This window comes from Aulonocara stuartgranti, assembly GCF_965226115.1.
Source record: "Aulonocara stuartgranti genome assembly, chromosome: 10".
Lineage (NCBI taxonomy): Eukaryota > Metazoa > Chordata > Actinopteri > Cichliformes > Cichlidae > Aulonocara > Aulonocara stuartgranti.
In genome coordinates this window covers 23,793,483-23,817,436 of record NC_138946.1, presented here as the reverse complement: position 1 = coordinate 23,817,436, position 23,954 = coordinate 23,793,483, and the positions used below count along the sequence as shown (strand labels likewise).

The 23,954-nt window shown below is 42.9% G+C and overlaps 1 protein-coding gene across 1 annotated transcript in view; it reads right to left on the bottom strand.

Annotated features, from left to right (window-relative positions):
* The window catches only part of lhfpl7 (LHFPL tetraspan subfamily member 7), a 125,215-nt gene that overhangs the window by 66,586 nt on the left and 34,675 nt on the right, over window positions 1-23,954 (bottom strand). Inside the window, exon 2 of the mRNA XM_082548058.1 lies at window positions 21,375-21,513. Within this exon, the coding sequence (XP_082404184.1) occupies window positions 21,375-21,513 (139 nt within the window). The remainder of the gene's footprint in view (window positions 1-21,374; window positions 21,514-23,954) is intronic.

Sequence of the window (23,954 nt, the reverse complement as noted above, 5' to 3'; positions counted from 1 at the left end):
GCATTTCATAGATTAAAATCCAGATCATGAGCACTTTTTTTTAACTAACGAGCATAAACTCCACAGACTAGATTTTTAAAGGGTTCAAAAGATGAGCATGGTGAGAAGCATTAGACTGATGAGAGGCGAACGACAGCCTGCGTTTCTCAAACTCTGTCAAAAAAAAATGTAAAAAAAAATTTCTATACTCCACAACTCTCTGAAAAGCACTGGTTAGAAGTTGAGGACCTGGGGAATTCCAGCTATGATGAAAGAGTGCAGCTAACTCCAGAGTAAACAGGGAGAGAACGAACCAAGAGACTCGAGAGACAAGGGAAATCATTAATGCATCAAAGGCTGTCAAAAGAATACTGTCTGAAAGTGTAAACACAGCAGATGGTGAGCATCTCATTCCTGGACAGGCGCTTCAGCCCCACTGACACAGTATTAGCCCCCACTGAGGTTGTTTGTAACTGCCTGTCACTGAGAAGGGATAATGGGGAAAATAGCAGGACGGATTATAAGATTAGTCTGTGCAGTCTTGACAACACGAACAGTGATTAGCAGACATACACAGCCTCCAACACATATTAAAAAAAGAAATCATTACTGTTATTACACACTCATTCCTCTTGTTTCTGATAATTCGGTGCTCACCAAAGTAAGTGCTGAAACACAGAAACATAAAGACACGGCTAGAATGAAATGGGACAGAAGCAATCAGCACAGCAAAGCATATAGGCAGACAAACGTTCGGGAAATAAAAGTGAAACATAAATGGGAACGATTATTGCAATCGGGATTAATCGATATTCTGGGCCTGCTTATTTGGCTCCATTATCAACACTTAGAGCTGCAGCGGTGGCTGTGAAATCAGCTACAGAGAATCTTGAGAGACTTTCAGTTTCTTAAGTATCCAATTTTCGTAATTTGTCTTAAATATTATACTTCCGATGTGAGACAAAACACATTTAAATCTGAGCACACCACCAGAAATCCACCGAATCGTCACATTAAAGAAAGAAACTGAAACAGCTAATTCTGCACACCTTTAACAGTGTTGGCTTCACACAAGTTTTGAAGAGTTAAAAGTGAAAAACCACATCAAAAACACTCATGATGACATAAACAATCCAGTGGCACTACAATCGCTCTTAAAGACTCACTTCCTGCTCCCTTCCCTTTTATTAGCCGGCTGCTATACACCGGGCTGAGCCTTTCTACACACTTTATGCCTGAAAACCACAGACAGTATGCACTTTTTTCTCCACACCTGAACAGACTCACTTGCCACAACAAACGGAGTCACTTACACAGCTGCAGAGTGGCTGCTGTTATATTGAGTTAATTTAACTTAGCTGCTCTGTTAATATGGCCCACTTTGGCCAGTTCCTCCACTCACGTGTTTACAGTTTCCAAACTGTAAACACGTGAGTGACTGATTGAGTCACTGCAGTCTGGTGCTCTGTTCTAGCAAAACAACCCACCTACTCCATATGTTGCTGATATTTGCTCATGCTGGTTTAGGCATGTTTAGTCTTTTTTAGATAAATTAAATTAATAATTATTAAATTAATTAGATAAATTAATTTGTTACATTCTTGTTATAGTGCTTTCTCTCATTTGATACGCCAATAGGTGGCATCAAACGTGCATATGGCGTAGTATTACTATACCATATGCCCGTTTACACATCAGCATTACCTGCATGTACAAACACTCAAACTTTAACTCATATAAGAGTCTAGCTGTATAACTGAGTGCCAGTATTTACAAAATGTCACAATATGATTTCATTATGCAGAAGTGTACAGCAAGAAGAGTAGATCTCCATGTCAGCTGAGCCAGACTCAAGGATGACACGATGAAGCACACGGTGAAACAGTCTGGCTGTTGACATGATGATCTCATCTCATTCATCCCTCACTTTCTGCCCAGCAGCCTCATCTTGACCTTTCAGTCACATGCTGAAAGACTGAATGAATAAGAGGCTGCTGAGTGAGACCAGACTTTAATCTGTTTGGTCCCGGACTGGACGGTCACTCCATCAGTCTCCCTGTCTGTGTGTTCCAGCGACGTTCCCTCTTTTAACTGTAATCAGAGAGGCGAGTGAAGTGAGGGTTGAGTTGGGACAGAGAGAGCAGAGGAAAGGCAGATCATTCCTTCTCTCTCTCTCTCTGGTACTGTCTGTATCTTTAGAGTATGTCTTTGCTGTCACAGATTAGATCACAAGCTGGGGAGCATCCATCCCATCAGCGGATCAATCAGCGTGAGCCGCAGGAGCAGCCCGACGCACACAGGACATATCAATTAGGAGGGAACTGTCTGCGCGCTTGGTGTGTGCCTGTGTGTGAGTGTGTGTGTGTTCAACATCAGCGTGCAAACGTGAATTCATAAAAGGCTGATGTGGTGGTGAGCAAAGCTCTCAGGTCAACAGAACGATTAGGAGGAGGACAAATGAAAGGAAACGCCACATTTTAACACCTTGAAACCTAAAAATGTCATCTTAAAAAATACAATCTTCTGTAGATTACTTTGGCTCATTGAGTTTAAACAGTGCTTATTACAGAGACATTAGGCACGATCAGTTTCTGAATCTTTACTGTTGGTCATATGCCAGTTTCATATAACTATAAAGACACCTGGAGCTTTTGCTCTGTGGAATTGTGGATGAAACATGAGGATGAAATTCAGCACGAAAATGACTGAAATCATGTGTGGGCGAATATGTGCATGTGGATATGTGGACATTAATATATGAGTGTGGTGCTCATGGACAGAGAAAGAACAGTACACAGCTGACTTTCTTTTAAAGATACCCGTGTCTCTACAAGCCTGTGGTCTCGATCTGAGGTCCTCCTTCATATATGATACCTTACAATCAACCTCATATCATATTCTCTTTGTCCATAGAATAAAAGATAGAACAGATAAAACTCTGTTTGTGTGTGTGTGTGTGTGTGTGTGTGTGTGCATATGTGGGTGTTATCTATAAGCCAGACAGCACTGCAGGTGAGAGCAGGTGTGTGATTTAAGAAGCATCAAGTTAAGTGAATGTGAGGCCCAATGTGGTCAAGATAGGAATGTGGAGCCCTGTCTCTAACATCCGGTATGGGCTGTGCGTGTGTGTAAAGGGAGAACCTTGCACCTGCGGGTACCATCTATTTGATAGAGATGAAGTGGTATGTGGCCATCTAAATACACAGAAGCCCACACCTACATCTACATGCATGGGACAGCCTCTAATCTCAGCCAGTGCCAGGCATCTTTCACTGGGGTAATATATTGTAGTCTCCAGGCTGAGGGGAGTGCAGACAGTGACTCACTTTCGCATAGTGAACCTCTAGAAGCAGCTGTGAAACACTATCAGCTCGTGTCTGCCTGAACAAACAAAAGACTGATTTGTCTTACCAAAGACTTACTGTACGTGTCGTACAAAATTACAACAAAAAAACCCCAAATGTTGTGTATCTAAAACATTCCAAAGTAACTCAGCATTTGAGATCCTCTGCCTGTTGCATTTTCCTATGTAGCTGCATCAGATCCAAGTCAGCTTCACCACATCACCAAATGAAAGCACAGCAATAAACAAACAAGGACATCAAGTGTAAAAGAGAGCAGTGATTCATTAGTATCCTCAAACTATGACACATGAACTGTAATTGAAACTGTGCTTTACTCTCTCTATGTATAATAACATGAATAAAAGGTTGTCAAAAAAACAACAACAAAAAAAAGATACTCAGATGATAACGGAAAACATTTCTAGCGGATTAGACAGTCATTTGTGGCAGAACTGATGCCAGCAGCGACCACCAGATGACATACAACTTCAGACAGTACTGCTGTCGACAGACAGGCAAAGAACCTGACTAACAGCTGAAGTAGCTAATAAAAGAATGCAGCTTTTACCTTATTTAACGACCTCTAAATCATTTCCTTTTGATTTTGTAGTGTCAATCCGCAGTTTGTGTGCTTAGGTTTCCAAAAGCCAGCATTGTGAAAATGAGGCAACTGAGGGCAAAACACTAAAGGGGGATGTCATGCTGGCTCTATCCATCTGTGGTTTGACATTACTTTCTCAAAGAAAAACCAACAAACTTTGACCTGTTTTTGCTGCAGATCTCACCACTCTTTGACATCCTTCCCCGAATCTCCCTGATACTGGCTACAATCCAGCCAAGTGGTGATGTTTTTGTGAGAAAATATTCCCTCTGCTGCTCTCTCTTCCTTTGCTGGGGACACTTGAAAGGCCCGGTTTACTGCTGCTTTCTCCTTTTATCTGTGCAGACCTGCTGGATCAGTAACTGTCCATGCAGAGAGAATATCTCAGCCAGTTCAAAATATTATTTGTGTACATTTTATCAGCCGTGCATAGAATTAAAGCCACAAGTGGATGCATTTAAGTTGAGCATATCATAGTATAACAAAATATATTTAAAGAAGCAGATCCGCTTTTGGATAACGTGTATATTTACTTTCTTAGAGTTAATTATACTGGATAAGTGGATTGATGTATGAATGGATGGATGGATGGATGGATGGATGGATGGATGGATGGATGGATGGATGGATGGATGGATGGATGGATGGATGGATGGATGGACAGGCAATAAATATGAAGCCAATATGAATTGCAAACTACTAAACTGCAAAAAGAGAGGAACTGTTGGCCTTGTTAGCTAACTGTGAATTGTCTCTTGGTTTTTGTAGTTTAAAAAATTGAGTGTTTCAGGTGTTGATGCCTTTTTAAGCATCACTGCAATTATTTTCTGCGAGATTTTGGAATTCTCTGTACAATGCACCCATTTACGTCTTCATTATGGATGGAATTTGCTTACCAAACGTTAGATAATATCTCGACGCTGCACTGCTCCATGTAGGATCAAATCTTACAAAAAAATAAAAAAGGCACAGATGCAATGACCAAAATGCAAAATTTCATGCTTTAAAATCGTCTATAGACACATCACAGTAGCTTTGTCTATCTTTTACATAAAGCTGATGGATATGTTATCCAGTCTCATGAGTTTTGGAACTGGTAGTTAGCTTATTACCTTTAGACAGAACTGGCTTATCTGTTTTTATTTGTTTATGTACAGATATTTTCCTAAATGGCCCAAAATTATTGCTTAAGACAAAAAATATCTAAAAGACTTTAGTTTGATCATTGTCTAAACATTAAAGTTACAGATTCTGCTTAAAACTTTTCTCTTTAAAACTGTCAAGCTTTTGGAATTTCTTGATAAATCTGTCCTCATCCTTACACCTATCCCTAGCATCCTCATTGATACCTCCATCAACCTCTCCTCATTTTTCCTACCTGGCAGCTCCATCTTCAACATCCTTTCTCCACTATATCAACTTTCTTGTCTCTTCTAAAATACATATTATGTAACAGATATAAGGTGAAATCACTTTCCCCCCTTTAGAGGCTTGAAGAAGCTACACCATCATCAAAAATATTACCTAAATATTATCTAGCTGATCATTTATTGCGTTCCACCACCACCTTCCTTATTTAGCTTCCCCATACTTGATTCCCTGGTGCAGCTTATGAACTCATGATATGATTTTTACTTACGGTACATGTGCAGGAATTTACTGTAGTCTGGTCAGCGTACAAATCCAATGGAGCATTTTTAATTCACTTAGCAGAGCAAACACATTCATTTACTTAACGCAAATGAGGAGATAATAAACACAGGTAAACCAGTGTGATTTGAGAAACATTAGATAATCAATCATTGTGTGCACATGACAGTTACCGGTGGTCTCAATCCTTCAAAATGACTTTCAAAAACCCAGAATTCCCCATAACACAGATGGTACAAACAAAAACACGGCAAAGCAGCACAAGCTATGAGCAGCCTCTGAGAAGAAGATCAATCACTGTATAAGAGGGACAAGGATAAAACGACATGAGAGAAATGTAACTCAAAGCAAAGCACGCATAAACATGCGCACACGCGCAAACGTGCTTCCAAGCGTGTGTTTTTACGGCTGAGGGCCCAGACGTGGAGGACAAAGCAGCTGCAATCAAACTGCTACAGACACAACAATGAGTCATCCTGGCTGTTGTTCTCCTCAAACAGTCACTGGTGGGAATTCCTGGGAGGCGTCCACAAGTCATATTATTGCGACCACACCTGAGTCAGTCTGCTGGCATAAGTGTAACCAGTAAGCATCTGCTGTAGATCTACTTAAAAACAGGTACAACAATCACGACAAACAGCACAGCACCTGCACATAGCTGTAGTTAATACTTAACACTTTTCTCTTAGTAAACTTTGTTGACTTCTGACTTTTTTTGTGTGGAATATTGCATATTATTTTTGGAAAAAAGAAAGGAAGAGAACGCCAACATGTACAGTGGCTTGCAAAAGTATTCGGCCCCCTTGGACTTTTCCACATTTTGTCACATTACAGCCACAAACATGAATCAATTTTATTGGAATTCCACATGAAAGACCAACACAAAGTGGTGCACACGTGAGAAGTGGAACGAAAATCATACATGATTCCAAACATTTTTTGCAAATAAATAACTGAAAAGTGGGGTGTGTGTAATTATTCAGCCCCCTGAGTCAATACTTTGTAGAACCACCTTTTGCTGCAATTACAGATGCCAGTCTTTTAGGGTATGTCTCTACCAGCTTTGCACATCTAGAGACGGAAATTCTTGCCCGTTCTTCTTTGCAAAACAGCTCCAGCTCAGTCAGATTAGATGGACAGCGTTTGTGAACAGCAGTTTTCAGATCTTGCCCTGATTCTTGATTGGATTTAGACACCAGACAGGTCAGGGATAAAGTTATTGAGAAATTTAAAGCAGGCTTAGGCTACAAAAAGATTTCCCAAGCCTTGAACATCCCACGGAGCACTGTTCAAGCGATCATTCAGAAATGGAAGGAGTATGGCACAACTGTAAACCTACCAAGACAAGGCCGTCCACCTAAACTCACAGGCCGAACAAGGAGAGCGCTGATCAGAAATGCAGCCAAGAGGCCCATGGTGACTCAGGATGAGCTGCAGAGATCTACAGCTCAGGTGGGGGAATCTGTCCATAGGACAACTATTAGTCGTGCACTGCACAGAGTTGGCCTTTATGGAAGAGTGGCAAGAAGAAAGTCACTGTTAACAGAAAACCAGAAGAAGTCCCGTTTGCAGTTTGCCACAAGCCATGTGGACACTGTAAACATGTGGAAGAAGGTGCTCTGGTCAGATGAGACCAAAATGGAACTTTTTGGCCAAAATGCAAAACGCTATGTGTGGCAGAAAACTAACACTGCACATCACTCTGAACACACCATCCCCACTGTCAAGTATGGTGGTGGCAGCATCATGCTCTGGGGGTGCTTCTCTTCAGCAGGGACAGGGAAGCTGGTCAGAGTTGATGGGAAGATGGATGGAGCCAAATACAGGGCAATCTTGGAAGAAAACCTCTTGGAGTCTGCAAAAGACTTGAGACTGGGGCGGAGGTTCACCTTCCAGCAGGACAACAACCCTAAACATAAAGCCAGGGCAACAATGGAATGGCTTAAAACAAAACATATCCATGTGTTAGACTGGCCCAGTCAAAGTCCAGATCTAAATCCAATCAAGAATCTGTGGCAAGACCTGAAAACTGCTGTTCACAAACGCTGTCCATCTAATCTGACTGAGCTGGAGCTGTTTTGCAAAGAAGAATGGGCAAAGATTTCAGTCTCTAGATGTGCAAAGCTGTTAGAGACATACCCTAAAAGACTGGCAGCTGTAATTGCAGCAAAAGGTGGTTCTACAAAGTATTGACTCAGGGGGCTGAAAAATTACACACACCCCACTTTTCAGTTATTTATTTGTAAAAAATGTTTGGAATCATGTATGATTTTCATTCCACTTCTCACGTGTACACCACTTTGTTTTGTTTTTTTTCCACTTTCATGTGGAATTCCAGTAAAGTTGATTCATGTTTGTGGCTGTAATGTGACAAAATGTGGAAAAGTTCAAGGGGGCCGAATATTTTTGCAAGCCACTGTATGCGGGGTTTAATGGAAAATCTGATCTGATTACAGAGCACCACCAGCAAGAAGTGAATCATTTCTTTAATTTCCTGGCCTGAGCTGTTGACATCATTACACAAAGACATTACTGAATTTCATATTGATGTTTGAAATTGCAGTACACACCCTCTTTAGCCATAAACTGCAACTTCTGCAGTAAAGAGAGGAAACAGCCCTTAAGTGCAAGAACCAGCTTCGACCTCATCATCTCTGCTGTAAGTTGCAAAATGAAAAAAAGCAGAGAGGCCTTCAGAGGTGGAGGACTCATGTAATATGCATAGCCACTAGTCTTTGAGTGTGCCTGTGTGTGAATGTGTGCGAATGTGCGTAAATGGTAAATGTGTGTGTGTGTTGGCTGCAGCTTTCATGGCAGAATGATAGAGCAGTATGAAGAGAAGGGAGACATGCAGCAAGGAATAAGAAACAGATAAACATGTTTTGGACCTGGCGATGGTTCTCCTCTGTCTGACAGATGTGAAAGGACTGCAGCCGTCCAGCAGAACAAATATGGGGGAAAAAATAGAAACAAAGGGGTGCAATTCCCACTTCCCTTCTTCCAATCTCCCTCTGTTCATCTTACCTCCTCTCCTCCATCGACATGTCATTGTTGCTTGCTGCCGTGACACAACTCGGGAAGGCACAACCACATGGTAGGAGACTTTCACTGTGGGTGAGCGTGTGCAGAAGCAGAGATAATCAAAGGGCTTCCAGCTTATACAAAAGATAGGGGAGGTTAATTAGTACTGTAAAGAACATTAATATTGGAGAAAAAAAATCTCAGAAACATGCTCGACACTCTTCCCTCTTGATGAAGAGTAATATCAAAGGACAGAAATGCTTTCAAAGGCCACATTAAAGATACATTAAAAAAACTCTCATAATAATGATCTCAAAGCCTACGAGAGGACTTTCCAGTAAATTAAAAAGAAAACTGATGAATTGGACGGGATGAAAGTTCAGTCTTAATTACAGTCCAGCTCTAATTGACTGGTAGACCAATTACTGTGGTTTTTGTGGGTAATGTATCAGTGAGCGAGCAGAGCCAAGTGCTGCCGTGCTCATAATTACAGTAGACATCAGATTAGACCAATGAGTGAGCGTAGCATACACAAATATGCAAACACACGCAGGCTTTGATTCATAAGCACACATTAGGCCGAGTTTATCCATTTGGGTACAATCGCGACAGATGCTGGGATACAGCGGCAGAATGTAATGAATGGATGATTCAAACATGCTGCGTATTAGTAAATGCTTTGTCAGGCCTGCAGATGAAGTGGTCGTGGAGTGTTTCTCCAGTAAATATTAATTGTTTTTGTGTAAATATGAATCTGTTCTGTTTAATTAATGAGACTTGAGAGCACAAACTCAGAAGAAAATACCCAGATTGCGGGAGGCGGCGACGGTGACCAGTCGCATTATTGTCAACCTGCAAGCGGCACGCACTCCGGCGTGACAAGACGCACGTCTGTGACTGATATCTGATGTCAGCGCGCGCCGTGAGACGCAGGTTATCGTGCCAACATCACACAGCACCTAAACTGTGTCAGACTAACAGAAGCACGAAACAAAGCAGTGCAAGTGCAGGGTGTACGCCTAATCCACTGCTCTGCTTCTGCTTTTTTATTTAATTTTTGCTAAATCAATGAGAGCCGAAAGCCTCGAGCTGGTCGAGCTGTGATGAAACAGAATGAAACGCCGGCCATTGACAGCAAACGAGCGCGCGGCGTTTTGGGGTCTTGTCTGTTTGCGGTTGTGATAAAGATCTGTTTATTAGGGAGTTAAGATGAAAGGATAAAATATGAAGAACTGGCGTGTTAGAAAAAGAAGCACGGATTCACTGCACACCCACTCTCAGACACACAGAATATAAAATGAGAAGCAAGCAGCCTGAAGGGCGGAGCAGAAAAGCCTCTGACCAGAAACTAAAAACTCCAATTCCTTGAGCAAGGCGCTTGACCGAAAGTTGCTCCCGCAGAAATGTAGAAAAGTCAAAGGGATGGGAACGGCTACATTTAGAGCCCGAAGGCATCGGGAAGCTTCAAGAAGGGCAAAGATGATCAAAACAATAAAAAATAAAAGTGTTGGTAATGTTTGCTCTCTAAGAAAAGTTCTGCCACTCAGTCAAAGACATTTTCCAGGAAGAACTCTCTGAATACTAATAGTGACATGAATGATGGTCCAATCATTCTTACTCACGGAGTGATGGAAGAAAAACTCACTAAGCGTAATTTCATTTTTGGAGGAACACATTCTGCTAATAGAGTCTGTCGCTCTAATCCAGCCTGATATGGAAAATGTATTCATCTGTATCGGAGACATGATTGACACCTGGCGCGGGTACCATATGGGCTCCGGCGGCGACAGCGGCACTGAAATAACACAGCAGGTGCTTTGATCAAAGCAACTTCCTATTTTCATCACCACGCTTCTGAGGACATCTGCATAGCGGCTTTGCCCAAGGGAACGCTGATACAGCAAATCGGGCTTCCTCGGCATCAGCACAATGAAACTTGATGTGTGAATGCGTGTGTGCGTGTGAGAGAGGGAACACACAGGAAAACACACTTCCTTTCCTTCCCCAAGCCGCCAGGGTCAGAGAAAACACTGAAGGACTCTCCCTGATGAGGATGAAGATAAGTGGGCACAGTTTCAGAAGGTTGTACAAAGGGGATCCATAAAGGGAAGTATTCACTGTGCACCATACAGCCTGGGTTATGTGAAGTTTAGCTGCAAATCACAAACTTTTGCCAGCAAAAAGTTGGTCCACAAATGAAAGTTTCTAATCTCAGTCATTTTTATTCATTCTGCTGCGACTGCAGGATTCATTGATTCATCGGAAAGTGCAGCCATGGTGTCACCGTTTAAATTTAAATACAGTTCTCTAAAGTACTGTGATATAGGCAGATAGTAGAAAAATGGCCCAGTTGTTTCTGCTGTTTTGGTGGAACGCATAAGCTTGAGCATGAGAAAGAAACTCATCCTGAGTCAATGAATATGTGGACCAGGAGCCAATATGATAACAAGCTCAAAAAATTTTAATTCCACAGGCAGATACAGCCTAATGTTCAGGGTTTAGCAACTGATTTGGTTGCAAATTAACAAATATTAGCATGCTGGTAACATCTGAATACTGAGAGACAATTATATGCCGGTGGTACACTGGGAATCTATCCGGTGTTTGCTGAGATAATGTAGTCAGGACCAAAGTGATTCAGAATTACAATCCCTAGAGCCACAAAACTAAGATAAAAATCTATATTTAAATGACTTTTTCTTTAAGTTCGGTTCTCACTGATTGTTGTTAAACTGGCAAAAAAATGTGTTTTGTGCCAGTATAAACTACAACAACTGCTGCAAAAAATGTCTAAAAAATGCTAAAAACAGCAGAACTATTAGTGTTTTTGTGTTTGGAATGGTTCATGCAATACACTAGTTCCCAATGCATACCTACTTGTGCGGTACTCAAATTGCACATGAAGCATTCTCCAATTATTTGCAACATTTGACTCTGAATGTCAAAACGCTACTTACCAATTATGATATAAAAATTATTGTAGTTAGGACGACGGATTTACACACACTGACACACTAAACAACTCCACAATGCAATTAGTTTGTGGTCTTGCATGCAATGTCTCAAAAACGTAATATACCGCCTATGGCTAGCTATCTAGTGCTGACATCATAATTGATACTGATAATGGAGTCTCCTCCTGGTTCAAATTATTTGGTGGGCCACCTATTTTCCACTATAAAGCCATGGAGGTGACCACTGAGGCCTCAGTCACCCAGGCCTGAACATCAGTCAGCAAAACCATGGCAATAATTTCACATTAGCAACTGCCAGCAACCTCCAGCAACCACATGCCAACTAGCAGCAGAACACACACTTTTCCCTTGCGACTGGTAGTTATCAGGGAGGGGACACCAACAGGAGTTTTAGCAAAAAATTTTTACACTGAGCCCTAGCAACCTCCAACAATCACTTGCAATCCGCCAGGGAATACACATTTTTCCTTGCGACCAGTGGTTGCAAGATGGTTGCCAATACGTCTCTAGCTCTGTGTGACTGAAGACTATATGTAAAAAGTGTTAAGAGCTCCACAGACAATTTTTTAACATTTGAGTACAACAAAAGTGTACATGGAGAGAAAATGACTGCATGCAACTAACTATTGAAGTATGTAGGACTTGAGTTGCAATGCAAGAATAAGGTCTTTTCTTTAGGAAGTCAAATATCAATTATAGTGTTTCTGTAGTTTCTGCCTAAAGTCCTGCCATTTAAAGATACAAATAAGACAAACAAGGCCTCTGGATCCTTTGGATTTACAAACTTCTCATATTTAAAAACCATTACCAGTAATGCCAGACTTTACTTATGGCTCTCCACTTAACTATCGATTGCCATTTCACTCCTTTTATCTCTGCATGTAACAATACGAAAAGCCTGAGCCGTTGCTACTACTCCAGATGGAGCTACACAAACAACTCCAACTGTACAAGTGAGGGAAAAAAACAACACTGTGCTTCATATTTCTTTCAAGAGCAGAAAAAAACAAGCCTTCAGGCATATCCCTTTCAAGTCCTCAACCCACGAAGCTCCCAGAGAGCTGGAAAAGTACCGACTTGCAGTCGAATCAATAAAAACAGGAAAACAATCAATGCAGCAAATAAACTCTTCAGCATGTTTTTATGTAAGGACATAATGTAAATGATCTCCATATGTTAATATGGCTATAACCCTGCAGGGAAACAGCTGAGATTAAGCTCGTAGTGAGTGCTTGCACACTCACCCGGGTGTGACATGTCTTCAGCCCTGAACAGATAACGGCACTGCGAGAATCTGTCTGAACCCTGTAGCATGACGAACCCCCAACCCAGCCCTCAGCTGCCTCTGAGTCTGAGCAAAATAAACCGGTATTACCAACAAAGATTAAGGTAAAGGTTCTGTTACTAAGAGGTTTACAATTATACAACAATTATAAGAAAAACATGAATATAACACACAATAAAAAGGATGAGTTTGCGCACGCCTTCCTCTCTAATCATCCTCAATGCAAACATACAGAGCGCATCGAAGGAGCCGTCCAATTCGATGGATCCTGACCACTAAGAAGAACAGACCGATAAAATATGCATGACAGGAGAAAAGGCTCCCTGCCGTAGCGCACAGAAACTTTCTGCCTCCCTCTCTCTGAGCGTAAAACATTGATGGCAGCAGTGCTCGGCGGTGCAGCAGCTGAACCGCTGTATTGAATGCTGAGCTGAACCATTGGAGGGTTAGCAAGTTCACATCTAATTCTGGACTGCACCCACAGGACCACTGGGCTGTAAAAGGAAAGAGCTGGGCAGTTTTGCCTCGAAAAAAGGCTTTTCCTGGTTTAACCAAGGCAGTCATGTATGTGTGTGAGTATTCAGAGTATAAAGTTTGCGCGTGTGTGTGTGTGTGTGTGTGTGTGTGTGTGTGTGTGTGTGTGTGTGTGTGTAAGCAGTACCAGGCAAAACTTCTAGCTTAGGCTTCTTAGCTATTTAGGGGCTAACTGTGTTAAGCTCTTCAAGATACCTGGAACAACCTGACTGAAAAGTGAATTTAAAAACTTTGATTTACTTTTAATGTGAAAACTTCAAAGGTCTTTTATAGCGAAGAGTTGTGTTTTTGTTTTGTTTTTCAGTTGAATTTTATTCATATAGTGTAAGAATATAACGTGAGTCATGTGACAACGTGGAACAAGAGTTGAACCTCTTCCTGCAATGCTGCTACAAGTACAAACGTCTTGTGACAGGTAGGGACAAGATGTAGCACATTTTAGGAAGTCAACATCCCTCCATCCATCCACACCTACAACTAATTCAGAATCACAAATGAACCTAAGATTCACGTCTTTGAACTGTGGGAGGACACCAGAGGACCCAGAGAGAACCCATGCAGAAAGGCCTCAGTCAGCCGGTGGATTCAAACCCACCCACTGCTGCCTTCTCGCTGTGCAGCAACTGTGCTAGCCACCTCACCACAGTGGGCACCATCACATGTACCCTTAGAAGTTTCACTTTTTTTGGGGGGGTGGGGGGGGCTCTACTCAGCTCTTCCCAGGAGGGTGGCACGCTTCCCCCCCTTTTTGGTGGTCCTCCTTGGGTCCTCGTACTCTGGGGCCTGGATCTCCTCCATACCTGCTTCATACCCTGGAGGACGGGGCTATGGCTCCCCACACTCCCTAGCAGATCGTTACATGGAGAAACCTTTGGAATACAAGCATGCTGATCCACACAGGTGTACACACGGGTGTTCACAGACGCGGACTACACCTTTCTTGGCTGCTGCCTCAAAGCACATTGTGCGCTGTCTATCTTGCGTGCTGCACAATATCGTTTATTATTTAGTATCTACTGTTATCTACTGCTAGCTAGTTTATTGTGATGGTGCTGTATTTATTATGTTGCTCTTTTTTTGTTTGCTTTCTCTTCTGTTTTTTTTCTCCATACAGGTGATCCAGGTGTTTTGTTTGTTTTTCTTTCTTTCTTCCCCCCTTCTCACGTCTCTTCTCCCCTTTGGTTTTCTTTCTCTCCCTCTCTTTCTGTCATTCTTTCTCCCTGTCCTATCCCCCAGTCATGTCTGTCCCGTTTGTAGCAACTGAAAATAAAATAAATTCATAATTATAATAAAGGTCAATCAAATGGACCAATATGGCAAGGCCATGATGATCCACTTGGTAAAATAAATCCGCTTGGCATCTTTCTTGGTCTTAAGACAACAATTCTGATGGCTAAAGATCCAAACGGGACAAAAAAAAAGAAAGAAGTTTCACATTTTAAAGAATACATCTTCCCAATACAAACACACCTACACTGCCAAACTTTATAGTAACTGTAGACAAATCTCCACATGGTGAGTTTCTCTTTATAAAATCAATCCAGTTGCACTTCATAACTGCAAGTTCCCTGCAGCTATGAGCTTTTATTTCTAACTGCAGGGAACTTGTGCATAATATAATGAACCCCTGGTCTGCTGCATTGATACTAACTATTGTTGTAACTATTTAAACACGTCACAGTAGTGTAACTTCTTTCCCTTCCGTGTGCCCCACTCCTAATCCCAGCTACTGCTATCTGCTGAACCGAGTATATTTAAGTGCACAGTGTGAAGGGTTTAATGACTAACAGAGTTCTGCTGTCACAGAAAGTTTTCAGGGCTGAGCTGTAACAGCATTTCTTGAGTTATGACAAAGAGTTCCATTATTTGTGGTGATAGCCACAATTTCCTGCTGCTAAGTGCCTCGACAAGGCTCATGCTACGGAGAGTGCATTATGTTCCGGTGACAAACAGCAACTTTAGATTTTTTTTCACCAGGCTCACTCAGACATCGAAGATTTTCAGTTTTTAATAATATGAATGTCAGCAAATTATTTTTCCCACTTTTGCAAAGGAAAACATGACAACCCTGTGTTGCACCACTAAAGAGACAACACATTTACTTATAATTTATTGCTTGTCATGTTGCTCAAAGCTATTGCACAGTGCTAGCTAACTTTAACCTAAACTGCACGTCTACAACATGCTTAACATTTAATATAAAATTGGATATGTTCATGGTTTAAGTGTTTTAAGTGACAACGGACAAGACAAGCTCACACCTGGCAGTATAGGTGGAAGCTTTTGTTATTTTGTTACAGATCTAATAGAAATAACACCAAGGTTTGTCTCAAAACTTTGTGTTTTACTTTTGGTCTCATCTTTCATTTATTCATCATATTCTTGCTTTACGTCTGGTGATTCTACACATGCAGTTGTTACACCACCTTCCCGCCTTCATCCCAATGTCATTTAAATGCAGACTTTATAATCACTGCCCAAATAACTATTTGGAGGTGCTGTCAAGATGGTCGCCAAGTGGAAAGACTTCCTTCAAGAAGGACTTTGCCGATCAGGGAAATCTATCCTGTTCCATTGGGGCAATCAAGTTTTCATTTTCCCTTATAGCATCATGGCTTAGGACCATACCACCCTGAACAGGGCAACCTCGTCTGCTCTCAGAAGCTGAGCAGATCAGGTCTCGTTAGTACTTGGGAATACCCGGTGCTTTAGGTGCTTAGAGCCTGCAGGGGCTCAGGTTGAACAGTGGGTCATCTACCATCGGAATGGCAGTGGATTAATCCCTGATTCCTTCAGTCTGCATTCCGAAGTACCCTTGGGCAAGAAAGTGAACCCCTGATGTATCCATGTGAGTGTGTGTGTGAAAGTTAGAAAGCGCTTAGGCATAGATAAAAACATTGTATGACTGTCTGTGTGATCGGATAAATGAGACTTGTATTAACAAAGTATTTTGGGTGCTCAAACAAGTAGAAAGGCACTACATAAATACCAGTCCATTAACCATTTACATGGTGAAAGCAACACTCATAGACAATCTAAACATTAGACAATGCAAAACATCAAAGGCATGCAATTTTTTAAATGGCATAATCACATCAGTTTATATATCATCTACACATTTCATCCATCAAATACATCCTTGCTATCTATTCTGCTCCATTAGTTTGCACTCTATCTAATGTTGCTTTAATGAAACATGAAACACCTCTTCTAAGTGACTAAAGCTCAAATCAGAATCAGAATCAGAATCAGAAAGGGTTTTATTGCCAAATGTTGAGCAGGTTTACAACATTAGCAAATTGCTGCGGTGCTTCAGTGCAAACATACTGTCATAAATTACGCTTAAATAGACATGAAAAAATAAAAATAAGAATAAGAATTAAAAGTGCTACGTAGATAGATATATACATGAGTGCAGGTGGTGATCAGTGCCAAACATGAAATGATGCAGTGAACACAGCGTAGGGTCATGTGTTAGTGGTGGGAACAGTCATACGGTTATTGTTCATGTGTTCAACAGCAGAGGGGAAGAAACTGTTCTTATGGCGAGAGGTTCTGGTGCGAATGGACCGGAGCCTCCTGCCTGAGGGGAGCAGGTCAAACAGACTGTGTCCAGGGTGAGAAGGGTCAGCTGAGATCCGAGCTGCACGCCCCAGTGTCCTGGAGGTGTACAGGTCCTGCAGAGATGGGAGTCTGCAGCCAACCACCTTCTCAGCAGAGCGCACAACACGCTGCAGTCTCTGTTTGTCCCTGATAGTGGCTCCAGCGTACCACACGGTGATGGAGGAGGTGAGGATGGACTCGATGATTGCAGTGTAGAACTGCATCATCGTCTGTGTTGGCAGGTTGAATTTCTTCAGCTGCCTCAGGAAGTACATCCTCTGCTGGGCTTTCTTAATGACGGAGGTGATGGTGGGCTCCCACTTCAGGTCCTGGGTGATGGTGGTACCCAGGAAGCGGAATGAGTCCACAGAGGTGATGGGGGTGTCAGTCAGGATGATGGGGGGGAGTGGGGCTGTGTGCTTCCTGAAGTCCACAATAATCTCCACTGTCTTCTGGGCATTCAGCACCAGGTTGTTGTGGCTGCACCAAGACACCAGACGTTCAACCTCCCTCCTGTAGGCAGACTCATCCCCGTCCGAGATGAGTCCAATAACGGTGGTGTCATCTGCAAACTTGATTAGCTTGACAGACTGGTGGGTGGAGGTGCAGCAGTTGGTATACAGGGAGAAGAGCAGGGGAGAAAGAACACAGCCCTGAGGGGAGCCGGTGCTGATGGTTCGGGAGTCCGAGACATTCTTTCCCAGCCTCACATGCTGCTTCCTGTCCGACAGGAAGTCAGTGATCCACCGGCAGATGGGATCAGGCACATTCATCTGGGAAAGCTTGCCTCGGAGATGGTCTGGAAGGATGGTGTTGAAGGCAGAGCTGAAGTCCACAAACAGGATCCTGGCGTAGGTTCCTGGGGAGTCCAGATGCTGCAGGATGAAGTGTAGGGCCATGTTGATGGCGTCATCTACAGACCTGTTGGCTCTGTATGCAAACTGCAGGGGGTCCAGGAGGGGGGCCGTGAGGGTCCTGAGATGGGAGAGAACCAGGCGCTCAAAAGACTTCATGACCACAGATGTCAGAGCCACGGGTCTGTAGTCATTTAGTCCAGTGATCCTAGGTTTCTTGGGGACAGGGATTATGGTAGAGGACTTGAAGCAGGCAGGCACGTGACATGCCTGCAGTGAGGAGTTGAAAATGCCAGAAAACACTGGGGCCAGCTCATTTGCACAGTGTCTGAGGGTGGCAGGAGACACACCGTCTGGGCCGGGAGCTTTCCGAGCATTCAGACTCTTAAACTGCTTCCCTACACCTGCTTCATGAATATGAAGAGTTGTGGTGGGAGGAGGTGGTGTGAAATCCTCTTTTGTGTGGGGTGAGGAGGGGTGTTGTAGGTGAAGTGTTTGAAGGTGGTGATGGCTCTATGGAGGGGGGAGAGGTGGGGGAATGAGTGTCCAAAGTGTCTCTATTGTTGGAGGTGTGAAGGCTGCCTGATGGCTCGTCAAAACGGCAGTAAAAGTTGAGTCATTCTCTGAGATCTGCTGCTGCATCTTCTCAGAGTGCTGATGTTTAGCAACGTCCACTTCTTTAGTGAACCTGTACTTGGCCTCTCTGTAGCAGTCCCTGTCTCCGCTTCTGAACGCCTTTCTCTTTTCCAGCCACAGCTTTTTGAGTTTAGGAGTATATCAGGGTTTGTCGTTGTTATAACTCACCCTGGTGCGTGATGGCACAATGCTGTCCTCACAGAAGTGGATATAGGAGGTGACAGTGTCCGTAAACTCGTCCAAGCTGTTAGAAGCAGCCTTCATTGTGTCCCAGTCTGTAGACTCCAAACACGTGCGAAGCTCCTCCACAGCCTTGTTGCTCCACAGTTTTTTGGTCCTCACGACAGGTTTGGAGAGCTTCAGCCTCTGTCTGTACGCGGGGATTAGGTGGATCATGACGTGGTCAGAATCTTTGTATATTCACACCTTACTCTAATCAATTCCAATCAACTCTGAACTAAGTAGTGATGAGCAAAATGTTCTCCACTTCTTTTGACTCAGTTACTTTCAGCACCCCAAAATATAGTAACACAGCACAACATGTGGATGTTGACATTTCCACTGTCTGTCACAGTCACTATAGAAAACATGGGGATCAAAACAGGTTTCACTTCTTGCTGGAAGGAGAAAGGTGACAAAGAGAATCTTGCCAGCAGTTCATTTCTTCCAATCTGCGAGAAAACTCACACCGTCAAAAGCCAAACTGATGATATGCACACCACAAAGAAAACCATTGTTCTTAATCTGCTTGCTACATTTTATCAGCCCACTTTGATAGCACTCTCTCAACACTTACACACATACTTGTAGTGCTGGGAAAACAAACACTCTTCTGATCTACCCTCCTCGGGGCTTTGTGGGCTCTGTGAAACCTCTGTCTATCTAGACAAGAGTCAACCTGGAAACGGAACAAAGACCCAGCTCCTCACTTCGCATTGTTATTTAGCAAAAGCTGTAGCTATAATAGACACACAGAACTGGATTACACACACACACACATGAAAAAACACGCACCAGAGGCTTGCCAAAGACTCATTCTCATTTTCCCAAAGCAACATTGATCTGATACTGGAGTCAGACAGAGAGGTATGAGAGTCTGGCTGTAAGCAATAAGAACCACTTTAAACACATCATTAACCATAGCCTGTGAAAGTCCACCTTTGTCAATAAAGATTTAACCTGGCCAATGAATCTAGTCTCTAATTATGCTTAGTTAAATGCCACTTGCAGGGTTCTAAATAAGCTATAGATGAGGACAAAGTTTATGTAAATAAATAAGAGGAGACAAAAAGTAACAATCAAGGGTTTGTGCATCTGAACAGAGTGGGTAGGGGCAACTCAAGCCCTAAGTTTTTACATATAATGTCAGAAAACAGGTCAGGACACCTGTAGTCACCCTTTCTCAGAAAAGGAAACAGTTCTCAACAGTGGAAACGCTGTGTTTGTAGAAAGTAGAGGAGGCACTAGCAAACTCTGCCACTGACCAAAACAATCACTGCTGGCAAACTGGAAATACTCCAGGAAATACTCACCGACAGGGAATACTCCTTTTTTCCCTAGTGACCAGTGGTTGCCAGGTAATCCCAAATCAGTCTGTAATCCTGTGTAAATGGGGCTAAGGAAGCTTGCAAGAATTGACTGATGAATTAGTACTCCACCCCGTGGTCACGTCCAGCCACATCAAGATGGAGGTCATAATGATACCTCCATCTTTTATATACAGTCTATGACTATTACACACGATGCTCAATCTCACGTCACATGTAGAACTTTCAGCATGGTCACCTCCCTAATATGGTGTGTGTACACCAGCGGTCCCCAACCTTTTTTGCACCATGGACCGGTTTATGCCCGACAATATTTTCACGGACCGGCCTTTAAGGTGTCACGGATAAATACAACAAAATAAAACTAGTACCGGTACCGAAAAAAAGAAGATTTATTCATAACACACCTGAAAAGACCCAGGAAAACCGAGTTAACGATAAAAACGATAACAAAATAACGCTGAAAACCGATAAAAACGCTGAAAACCATACATTTCACACCTGAGCCTCAACTCTTGCGGCCCGATACCAAACGACTCACGGACCGGTACCGGTCCGAGGCCCGGGGGTTGGGGACCGCTGGTGTACACAGAATTACTGCATCAAATACTGTTTATTTTTAAAACCAGGAGAGGCACAGTAAGCGTCTTCCACATATTAGAGCCGGTCTAACGCACAAATGAGGAATTACACTGCTGTAAATAAAGCACACATGAACCGTATCGTCTAATACAACTGCAGAAAAATGCTTCACCTTTTGTACCACATGCCATTAAAATGGTCCAATGCGCAAAGCAAGAAGTGTGAAGGCCAGTACTAAGCAGCGACATCAGCCGTGGTGTGTTATTGGTTTATTAAGCTCAAGTGCCGACTGCTCTCTGTTTACGGGACCACTTCTCCGTTAGAGGGAAACCAGCGGCCTGATAAGTCACATGTAGCTCTGAACCAATGACCTGTGTTAAGGAGGCATAATTGTCTTTTTACCGCAGGCTCTAAATCCATCCTCGCCTTCATCTCACTCGCTTAGTCCCTCCATGCGGACTGTTGTTGCCTAGCTGCAGCTGTCCTCAAGTTGTGTCTTTTTTTTGCTCTTGTTTTTGACTGATGGGCAAGTTCAGCTGTTTATTTGTATTTTTTATATAGAATCCCAGTAACAGGCAGTGCTATTAGAATGCATCTAATAGTCTAATAGAGCATGGAAGGATGTCTTACAGCATCAGTTCAATTAAAAATATTTTTTTCATCATCTTTCATAAGTAGGTAATCTCTTATCTCAAAAATTATACATTTATGGATCGGTATGTATGTATGCGATTGTGCCTTGTGTCTTCACGTCTCTACCGACCTGCAGCCATTTGCATGTATCCAGCCAGGGTGCAGATCCTTCTCTCACATCCTCCACTGGGCAGGAAGATGGTGATGATGGCCAACAGGGAGCTGACAGCCAGCAGAGCACAGCCTCCTGAACACAGCACCGCACTGGTCTGAGGAAAAACACAAACACAGGACAATTTCATTTTATCTCCACCGATTCGCCCGCAAGTACTCTGAGCACCACGTCGATAAACCCACATTTTGAGCAGCGGGAGCAAATGTGGAAAGCTCCTGTCATTACCTCACTGTCAAAGATTTGGAATTTGTTACTAAATTCGAAACCAATCCCCAAAGCCAAAAAGTCTTTACTTTGGTATTGTGTAATCTCACAGTTAATCCCCCACTAACAGGTTATTAGCTCTCTCAGCTGGAAAACAGCAATGCAAGGCCAAACAAGAGGGCACTGTCCTTATTCATTACACCTTCACTTAATCACACACATGCTGAGAGCAGGAGAAGCCAAACAGAGGCAGAAGGCCAACAGAGAGAAGACATTCCTCCACAACTTTTATGATAAACCACAACTAAACTTAGAACAAAAAGTAAGGTGTTTGGTCGATTTTTTTTATGCTTCTTGCCATTAAATCTTATACTGTTGGAAAGCCTGTTTGTTTTCCTTTGATGGTGCCGCATTTGTAAGGAACACATTGAGTATATGGGTTGAGCTCATGAAAACGTTACCAAATCTTCTTTGCCAATGCCAAACAGCTGCTCTTGTTTGGTGTTTTGGCGTCTTGGATTGGATGATTGAAGTCTGAAGCAACGAGAACTATTGGCGAGTTAAACATGTCTTCTTTTAACAAACAGAGGCCTCAGTAGCATGCAGAAGACCCATGCACAGCCACAACAGCCTGGCACCTCCTCCTCATGCTGGTAGCGAGCTTGGTCACACACTGCTGTGGGATGGCGTCCCATTCTTCAACCAGCAGTTGCTGCAAGTCAGCCAATGTGGTTGCGTTGGTCACCCTGGTAAGAACAGCACGTCCAAGCTGATCCCACAAATGTTCAGTGGGGTTGAGGTCAGCACTGCACACAGGCCATTCCATCCTCTCCACTCCCAAATTCTGGAGGTAGTCTCTGATAAACCCCGCTCTGTGGGGGCGAGTGTGGCCATCTTGGAGGATAGAGTTCGGTTCCAAAGCAGATTTGGCAAGTTTTTTATTGGTGCAACCCACATACTCAACTCTGCTGTTCATACCTTACAAAGATGGGCTCATTATAAGGGAAATAAACTGGCTTTCCAACAGTATAAGATTCATTGCCACAAAGCATTGTTACATCAAAGAAATAACTGAGCTAGACAAAATTCCTTCTTTTTGTACTAAGTTTATATAAACATGCATCCTGGGGAATTTGGCTCTTTGTCCTGTGAATGTTTTAACTGTTTTTCACCGGGATCAACTGTGCTCACCTGTCCTCTCCTGCTTCTACTTTTAGAGACTCCTAAAAAGTAGCAGCTAAGTTTAAAAGCCACACAGTGCGTTAGCCCTGAGAGAAAGTGTGTCTGTGTGCGAGTGAGTTCGAACAACCTGTGTGTCTTTGTGGAGTGGTTTGATCTGCATATCCTCTCAAACTGACTCTCGAGGAAGCCCCCACACACCCTCATCAGCACACTTTAAAAGGTGTCCGTCGTCGACAAGCACGGCGCACAGACAGCAGGCTCAAAACAGCGCCACATCAGCGATTAGCATGCGGGCGGGGGCGATCAGAGGGAAATGTCTAACATTCACAGGGGAATTACAGCCCTAAAACACGTGTCATTATGCATGTTCCTGATGTGACTGACGTGAATGGAGGGAGGATGAAAGCGGAGTGATTTCCATGCCCGACAGAAGATTTAATTAGCTTGTTCTGGGTGTTTGGCAGAAAGGGGAGCAGGGAAATACTGAAGTGCTGTAATGTTGGTGGCAATGATGATCATTATTCTTTTGACCTTTATTTGTCCAGGTCTGCAGAGAATATGCGGTCTGCTTCACAAATGGACAGCATACATAAACAGTGCATTTGCACACATTTACATCTGGCTTAGCTTCTTAAGAAGTGTAGGCTAAGTGCTTTGCTCAAGGGCACCTTGAATACAGCTATAAAGCAATAAAAAGGAACTCCCTGAGCAGATAAGTGATTTTATTGCAAATCATTCGGAGGAACATTAAAGGTTTCATTAAATTAAATTTAAAGTCTAATTCCATCATTGTTAAGCCCAGCGACAATATCTCAGTCCTCCAGCAGAGCAGCATCTGACCACTTAGGTCTTCCTTTGTCATGCACAGCTGCCCAGAGAGCTCCACACAGCACAAACAAGCGTGCAAGCAAATGGAGAAAACCTCCTCACTGGTTTGAGCATTTAAATAAAACACTACAGATACAGAAAAAACAAGCAAACAACTAAATACATAAAGATGGCAAGCCGCTCTGACTGTAATGAGTTCCAAAGCTGTTTGCAGAGGGCACGAAAAAGTGATGAATGACCTGATGTGGCTGGGACACCATTTTTTTTATCCCATAGGCTTGTCTATTCTGAAGATACTGATCTTGGTTATTCATGCTCCTT